We start from the raw sequence: 8,588 nt of genomic DNA on the forward strand, positions 1-8,588 counted from the left end.
ACTTAAGTATACTTAATCAAATAAACTTGAAGTATACTACTTTTTGGTAAGGGACTGAAGTAGATAAAAAGCTTTAAGCGGTTTTTTATGTTATTGTTTTATGTGATCTTAATGCATTTTGCTTTAGCTGTATAGTAGTTGAAATCTGCATAACAGTCTGTTCTCTTTCATGTCATATTTTATTTTTTATTATGAATGCAACTTTTTATTTTGTTATTCTGTTTTAATGCTTCATTTGAGTCCATTTTTAAATTCTATGTCCATTTAGTCCAAAACTTATGATTTTATATAATTTTATATTTCTTTTTTCTGTATTATGCATTTTATATTAAATGTGCTGAATAAATAAATCAGCCTTGCCTGTTAGGACAACAATTGTCGATATATAAAGCTCATTCGTCACAATAAAAAGGGCCTGAAAATGTCTTCCACATCTCTTTTATTATCCTTAATTGCTTCAGATATTTGCTTTAGAAAAAAAAAAACGTTAGCATGCGTGTGTGTATAATCGGTTGCGCTGCTATATTGTCGTCTTATCTATTCTATAAAAATAGCTATGCAAGTAAATTTAAACTGACTAAAGAATCAAGATGAGTAAAAAGTTAACAGATGTTAGCCTAACTGTACTTTTCGTTTTCATTGCACTTTGAACGTGAGTGTTTTGTAAGTGACGTGAGCAGCATGTATAGATGTAAACACAGGTCATTCACATGGATAGTATTTCTCTCAGTCTGAGGAGGTTCAAGTGAATGTTGACAAGCCACTACGAAACTTGAAGCACTTTTGGAGAAGCACTGGATTCTGGTTAGTAAAACGCTTGTCAACGACCCCTTTGTAACATTATGCCATGGTACAGCGAATACCACAGTACAGTACATGTATGAATGGTGTACACTATAGTGCATGTATATATACTTTACATCTATCTTCTAGCATACTATAGTACATGCTAAAATACTCAAAATAGTACTACTATAATAATGTGTACATACCTTATTAAAAAATGTAATAAAAAATATAAGTGTGGTAATATCGTAATACTTTTTGCACTATTTGCACTATACATCTACAAGTATTTCCAGGAAAACTCTGTCTGTGTAATTGTTTTAGTGGGAAAAATCATTAAGTACACAATTGACACTTGTCTTCTGTTTTTGCAGCCCTCCACAGCCACACAGTGATGCACACCTGTATGATCTCAGTCCAGAGCAGCAGATGAATCTGGCTTTGATCGGCTCTGTGCCACACAGAGGAATCCAGCAGGTGCGGATACACTGGATGCTGGAGCTGGTTTCCGCACGGTCAGTCACACCATATTACCAGAATCAGACTTCCTCTTCTTCTGTTTGAATGAATGTGAACTATTACAATATCATTTACTTTGCATATGTTAATAGGATTGATTGATATTAATACGCATATATGCATCTCTCTCTGCTTTTTCTTTGTTTGTGGTTTGACCTTGCAAATAAGCAGTGCTATTTCCATAAGATATTATTTCCAAGAGCATGTGTTGTGTGTGTTCTGTTTGGGGTCGGTGTGATTTTTTTTTTTAATACAGTAAAAACAATAATATTGTGAAATATTATCACAAATTAACTGGTTTCTATTTCAATATATTTTTAAAAGTAATTTAATCCTGTGAAGCAAAGCTGAGTTTTCAGCATCATTACTCTATACTTCAGTGTCAGGTGAGCCTTTAGAAATCATTCTAATATGCTGATATTGATATTAATATGCATATGCATACAGTATATCTGTTTAAAAATCTGTGATTTTTGTGTGACCTTGCAAGTAAGCAGTGATGTTGTCATAAGATTACATATCTTAATATCATACCTAGACTTTAGTATTCATCTAGAGTAACTATTATATACATCTCTTATATTGTCTGCTTAGTCTACTTTTTATGTACTTCTCAGAAATGGGCTTTGTGTACTTCTCAGAAATATATTTAAAATGACATTTAAGTGTACTTGACTTATAGCCTACTTAGAAAAAGTCTAAATATATTTGAGCTATATTTGTGTTCCTAGAATCGCACTAGTACACATTTTCTGTACAGAATTTCCAAAAAACACAAGTGAAGAAGAAACCGAAACAACAGATGCTTCTACATGTATTCTAACATGGTCATTAGACATAAAACAGCATCAAAACTGTGTAAAATTGATGTAATGTCGACCAATCAAGAGGTAATAATGACTGTCAAGCTTTGGGGTGTTGATCGACTCTATCTACGTTTTGATTATCGTTCTGAATCCAATTCATAGTCTTTTTTCAGCTTTTTGTTCAAAAAAGAAAATTTATTTTCTTTCTTTTTTTATTTATGAAACTTACCCACATTCAAGTGTTTAAAAAAAGAATGCATGAAGCTTGAATAAAATGTTTTTTGTTTACAAGCAGATACCCTGTTTATTCTTTTGGTGTTTTGTATGTTCAGATATTTATATAACAAAATATATACAAACTTAAATAGGGACATAGTATTATACTTAAAGTATGATGTAAAGTTCACTTAAAGAAAACTTATGAGTATACTTGCAGTATAAAACTACTAAACTAGTAGTTTACTAAGACTATACTTCAAAGTGTACTAAAAATGCTACAAGTATTTAATTAGAAAACTATCAGTATTCATATAAGTTCACTTTTAGTATAGTTGCAGGACAAGCTAAAAATATTGTTGTAAACTAGTTGTGTACTTAAAGTTTACTACTGTTATACTTAAAAGTATACTTTTATATACTAGAAAGTGGGCCAATTTAGTCCCAAGTAGTATTGAAATAGTACACTTACAAGTATACTACTAGTACACTGATATTTGTATACTTGCTACATAAAGTATACTTAAAAATATGCTTGACCTTTACTTAAGTATACTTAATCAAATAAACTTGAAGTATACTACTTTTTGGTAAGGGACTGAAGTAGATAAAAAGCTTTAAGCGGTTTTTTATGTTATTGTTTTATGTGATCTTAATGCATTTTGCTTTAGCTGTATAGTAGTTGAAATCTGCATAACAGTCTGTTCTCTTTCATGTCATATTTTATTTTTTATTATGAATGCAACTTTTTATTTTGTTATTCTGTTTTAATGCTTCATTTGAGTCCATTTTTAAATTCTATGTCCATTTAGTCCAAAACTTATGATTTTATATAATTTTATATTTCTTTTTTCTGTATTATGCATTTTATATTAAATGTGCTGAATAAATAAATCAGCCTTGCCTGTTAGGACAACAATTGTCGATATATAAAGCTCATTCGTCACAATAAAAAGGGCCTGAAAATGTCTTCCACATCTCTTTTATTATCCTTAATTGCTTCAGATATTTGCTTTAGAAAAAAAAAAACGTTAGCATGCGTGTGTGTATAATCGGTTGCGCTGCTATATTGTCGTCTTATCTATTCTATAAAAATAGCTATGCAAGTAAATTTAAACTGACTAAAGAATCAAGATGAGTAAAAAGTTAACAGATGTTAGCCTAACTGTACTTTTCGTTTTCATTGCACTTTGAACGTGAGTGTTTTGTAAGTGACGTGAGCAGCATGTATAGATGTAAACACAGGTCATTCACATGGATAGTATTTCTCTCAGTCTGAGGAGGTTCAAGTGAATGTTGACAAGCCACTACGAAACTTGAAGCACTTTTGGAGAAGCACTGGATTCTGGTTAGTAAAACGCTTGTCAACGACCCCTTTGTAACATTATGCCATGGTACAGCGAATACCACAGTACAGTACATGTATGAATGGTGTACACTATAGTGCATGTATATATACTTTACATCTATCTTCTAGCATACTATAGTACATGCTAAAATACTCAAAATAGTACTACTATAATAATGTGTACATACCTTATTAAAAAATGTAATAAAAAATATAAGTGTGGTAATATCGTAATACTTTTTGCACTATTTGCACTATACATCTACAAGTATTTCCAGGAAAACTCTGTCTGTGTAATTGTTTTAGTGGGAAAAATCATTAAGTACACAATTGACACTTGTCTTCTGTTTTTGCAGCCCTCCACAGCCACACAGTGATGCACACCTGTATGATCTCAGTCCAGAGCAGCAGATGAATCTGGCTTTGATCGGCTCTGTGCCACACAGAGGAATCCAGCAGGTGCGGATACACTGGATGCTGGAGCTGGTTTCCGCACGGTCAGTCACACCATATTACCAGAATCAGACTTCCTCTTCTTCTGTTTGAATGAATGTGAACTATTACAATATCATTTACTTTGCATATGTTAATAGGATTGATTGATATTAATACGCATATATGCATCTCTCTCTGCTTTTTCTTTGTTTGTGGTTTGACCTTGCAAATAAGCAGTGCTATTTCCATAAGATATTATTTCCAAGAGCATGTGTTGTGTGTGTTCTGTTTGGGGTCGGTGTGATTTTTTTTTTTAATACAGTAAAAACAATAATATTGTGAAATATTATCACAAATTAACTGGTTTCTATTTCAATATATTTTTAAAAGTAATTTAATCCTGTGAAGCAAAGCTGAGTTTTCAGCATCATTACTCTATACTTCAGTGTCAGGTGAGCCTTTAGAAATCATTCTAATATGCTGATATTGATATTAATATGCATATGCATACAGTATATCTGTTTAAAAATCTGTGATTTTTGTGTGACCTTGCAAGTAAGCAGTGATGTTGTCATAAGATTACATATCTTAATATCATACCTAGACTTTAGTATTCATCTAGAGTAACTATTATATACATCTCTTATATTGTCTGCTTATTGTTCATGCATCACTTTTACACTTTCATTCCCATGTAAACTATAGTTTATGCATAAACTGCAAAAATTAATAAATGCATAAAATCTTAATGCTGTAAAAACTTTTGTCCCATAAAATCTCTTGGGATCTGCTTTTGACAGTTTATTAGGTCTCATTTTTTGATTTTCTGTTTGTGCATTAACATATAATCTTTAATTAAATGCTTTATTTATATATTTATATTTTACGTCTCTTAAACTAGATCTAGTGTGCTGTAGTACTAAGATTTTGTCTCTGAATGTCATGTCAGGTTTTCAAACAGAGATGGCGACAAAGAGGCAAAACTTACGGACTGCAGCTTTAAGTAAAGATCATGTTCCATGAAAATATTTTGTAAATTTCCTACAGTAAATATATCAAAACGTAATTTTTGATCAGTAATATGCATTGCTAAGAACTTCATTTGGACAACTTTAAAGGCGATTTTCTCAATATTTAGATTTTTTTGCACCCTCCAGATTTTCAAATAGTTGTATATCGGCCAAATATTGTCCGATCCTAACAAACCATACATCAATGGAAAGCTTATTTATTCAGCTTTCATATGATATATACATCTCAATTTCGAAAAACTGACCCTTATGACTGGTTTTGTGGTCCAGGGTCACATATACCTTTAAGACGACTGTATGTTTCTCACATGGGTGTACATATGTTAATGAGCTCATGAGTTGTTGTTTTTGTTCAGCTTAGATTGAATAAATATCTACAAAACAATTAGAAGAAAAATACTTTTTTTCTGTGTTATGAGTCTTTAATGTGTATGCCGTAGGATCCACAGACTGATGGACCTCTGCCAGTCCCATCTGATGGCTCAGACGCTGAAGGCAGCGCTTCCTGTCCCCTCAGTGCTGCTTGTACATGTTTGTGCTCAGTCTAAGGAAGTGCCCGACCAGGTTAGTGGTAATATGATGTAACAATAACATTACAGCCATCTCGTTTTAAATCCATGTGGCACCAAAAGGTTACACTACCAATCAGAGGTTTGGACACATGACGGAATTTGTTTCTCATGATCTTAAAAACCTCTAAAAGGCTGATGTTGAAATACATAAAGGAATAGAACACTGAACATTTACTCAGGCCATCCAAGGTGTAGATGAGTTTGTTTCTTTGGAGAAAGTCGGCATTCCATCACTTGTTCAGCAATGGACGCTCTGCAGTGAATGGGTGCCGACAGAATGAGAGTCCAAACAGCTGATAAAAACATCCCAATAATCCACAAGTTCAGACTGTTGCTTTCATCTAAAATATGAGTCCTCTATCCTATTCCTTTCATCTGAATCAGGAGAGAAATATGCACAGATCAAGCACCGTTTACAAGCAAAAATGTCTAAACAAATATGTTGGTGGATTTTGAACTGAGAAGACAACAGGAGATAGACTTTTTCACTGGAGGAAGCGTTATTATGGATTATGAATTTATTGATTATGAGTATTTTGGCCAGGAGCGACGGTTTGAAGTTAAAACACCTTAAAGATGGATTCGTTTCTTACAATCATGCAGTTTTTCACTTCACAGGACTTTAATTAATTAATGGATGGACTGGAGTGGTGTGAATTATCGTGATGTTTTTATCAGCTGTTTGGACTCTCATTCTGACGGCACCCATTCACTGCAGAGGATCCATCTACATCATGGATGACCTGAGAGAGAGTAAATGTTTAGCAAAAGTGAACTATTACTTATTTTAGACAAACTGTAATAATGTTTGAACTTTCAAGTGTCCTGCATATATATGAACTACTGTTTAAAAGCATACCAGCATGAACCTCATAAAGCCTAGTAAGGCACTGTTTTTCAGAATTCGGACACAGCCCTTGAGTTCAGTATCAGTCATGATGTGGGGTGATTTCATAGCATCTGCTGTTTCTCTACGCCCAAAAAGTCTATTTGTCTGTACATGAAATTAATTTGAGAGTGTGATTGCAAAAATTGTGCAAGTTATTCTTTGCAGAGATTGAGAAACCATGTGGGGTTTGGTTTTAATATCACAGTTATCATTCCGCAGGTAAACGGGGTGCGTTTCATCACCATCACCAAAGGACAGGTTCTGATCATTTGGAAGGATCACTGCATCGGCACAAAGTAAGATCTGCTTAAATACAGCTATTAAACAAACTAGTTCTTCAATCAAGAGTTTTAAACATAACTAACGTGTCATTTTTAGGTGTATAAAAACTTATGAAGTGGAATTTTCCAAAGATGAGACGGCTTTCCAGAGGATTAATCAGAGAGAGACTATTTTCACATACTACACTTATTCTCCAGGTATTATTTTGGCTGGATTCAGAATATTTAACTCCAAGCTCTGATCCATATTGACCTGCTTGGGTTTTTCTCTCCACAGAGAGTCTGGAGGTGAGCGGTTATTATAGAGTCAGAGCCGTGGATTACTGGGGAAGAAATGGAGAATATTCTGTCACTGAGAAATATTCAGAGAACTGGTAGTCTTGATTAGACCAACTTTTGACTGTCCACATACAATATGCTTCACTTTGTATCTTAATTTGATCAAAAACACTCACCAGAACAGGATGAGACTAGTTTGATCAACATGTCAAGTGTCCAAACGGTTAATTTGGTTTTTGAATGTCATTTAGGGGTGTTTATCTGATGCTGCAGTAAAGCACAATTATTTTTAAACCAGCAAGTCTGTGTCTGTGCAGCCTCTGCTTATCATATTTGTATTCAATATGCACAAGACAATCCACGGGTATATTTTATTGGAGATAAAAATAGATTTAATGGACTATATGATGAATTTTTTAACAACAACCTGAAGTTTCATTAGTTACAGTATTTCCTTGCATTGATAAAAATAAAAAAACTGAATACATTTTAATATTAAATGCTGCTGTGTCAGACTTTGAACTGCCTGGACATTAAAATGAATTTTAAATATGACAAAAAAGAAATCGGGATAAACAGTTTATTAATAAATATTGGTGTGGATGTTTACCAAAGTGGAACTCTTGATTCAGTGTATGTTTAACATTACATTGCTTGTTTTACATCTGCATCACATCATTATTATCAGAGGTTCTTCAATGAAAGAATAGACCGTGTCCGATCAGAGGAAACTGATGCACATATTTTCATGTATCCAGTTATTTCACAAATGAGGCATTAATCTAACATGACCTATAAGAAAACAGTGGAAGGTGTGAAAAGGGCACGGTAAAACCAAAGTGGCAGAATACAAGCATCATTCTTTATCCAGACAGTTAACGAGATCTTTACAATAGAAGCGATACAGGCATAATTTTGGGCAGCTCACTTCAAGATTGTGTCCTCGTTAGCTGTTGGATAAAAATATTCAGAGTCAGTACAACCAACTGCTCAATCTGCAGAAGAGTCACACTATTTCAAAATCAAGAGAAAACCTTACCTTCCGCTAGCTGTTTAGCAATGCGTTCCTTCTCCTCTCGTACCTTCTTCTCCTCCTCTTCTATTCTCCTCTCCTCCTCTGCTATTGGTTTCAGATGATCTGGAGAATAAAGAAAAAGCTTTGAACTGAAATGCAAGGCCTTTATTAAATGTGTAAATATTCTGAAACTCTCAGCAACAGATGCAGTGGCATTTTTGGATGGAAAGTTGCTTCCACTACAGAATACGAAAAAAAAAATACAATAAATGATATTAAAATTAATTATTAAAAAAATAATAATTGCAACTTTTTAATCTCACAATTCTGACTTTTTCTCACTTTTGTTTTCCACCACGAAATAAAAACTTTTTTTAATCTCACATTTATGACTCTTAGTTTATAATAGCA

At 33.3% G+C, this 8,588-nt stretch overlaps 1 protein-coding gene and 1 long non-coding RNA gene across 2 annotated transcripts in view; one reads left to right on the forward strand and one right to left on the reverse strand.

The window, feature by feature from the left end:
• Nucleotides 1–5,581: 5,581 nt before the first annotated feature.
• Nucleotides 5,582–7,651, forward strand: LOC107594592 (alpha-L-iduronidase-like). The gene is made up of 4 exons (XM_016284684.1): nucleotides 5,582–5,705; nucleotides 6,822–6,898; nucleotides 6,981–7,081; nucleotides 7,161–7,651. Exons 1-4 carry the CDS (start codon nucleotides 5,595–5,597, stop codon nucleotides 7,259–7,261), a joined length of 390 nt encoding a protein of 129 aa, XP_016140170.1. The 5' UTR covers nucleotides 5,582–5,594; the 3' UTR covers nucleotides 7,262–7,651.
• A 239-nt stretch (nucleotides 7,652–7,890) lies between these two features.
• Nucleotides 7,891–8,588, reverse strand: part of LOC107594593 (uncharacterized) — a 1,372-nt gene continuing 674 nt past the window's right edge. The window contains exons 3-4 of the long non-coding RNA XR_001610178.1: nucleotides 8,202–8,300; nucleotides 7,891–8,112 (exon numbers count right to left, since the gene is read on the reverse strand). This is a non-coding gene — a long non-coding RNA (uncharacterized lncRNA). The remainder of the gene's footprint in view (nucleotides 8,113–8,201; nucleotides 8,301–8,588) is intronic.

Source organism: Sinocyclocheilus grahami, unplaced genomic scaffold (genome assembly GCF_001515645.1).
Source record: "Sinocyclocheilus grahami isolate Dianchi unplaced genomic scaffold, SAMN03320097.WGS_v1.1 scaffold186.1, whole genome shotgun sequence".
Taxonomy (NCBI): Eukaryota; Metazoa; Chordata; class Actinopteri; order Cypriniformes; family Cyprinidae; genus Sinocyclocheilus; species Sinocyclocheilus grahami.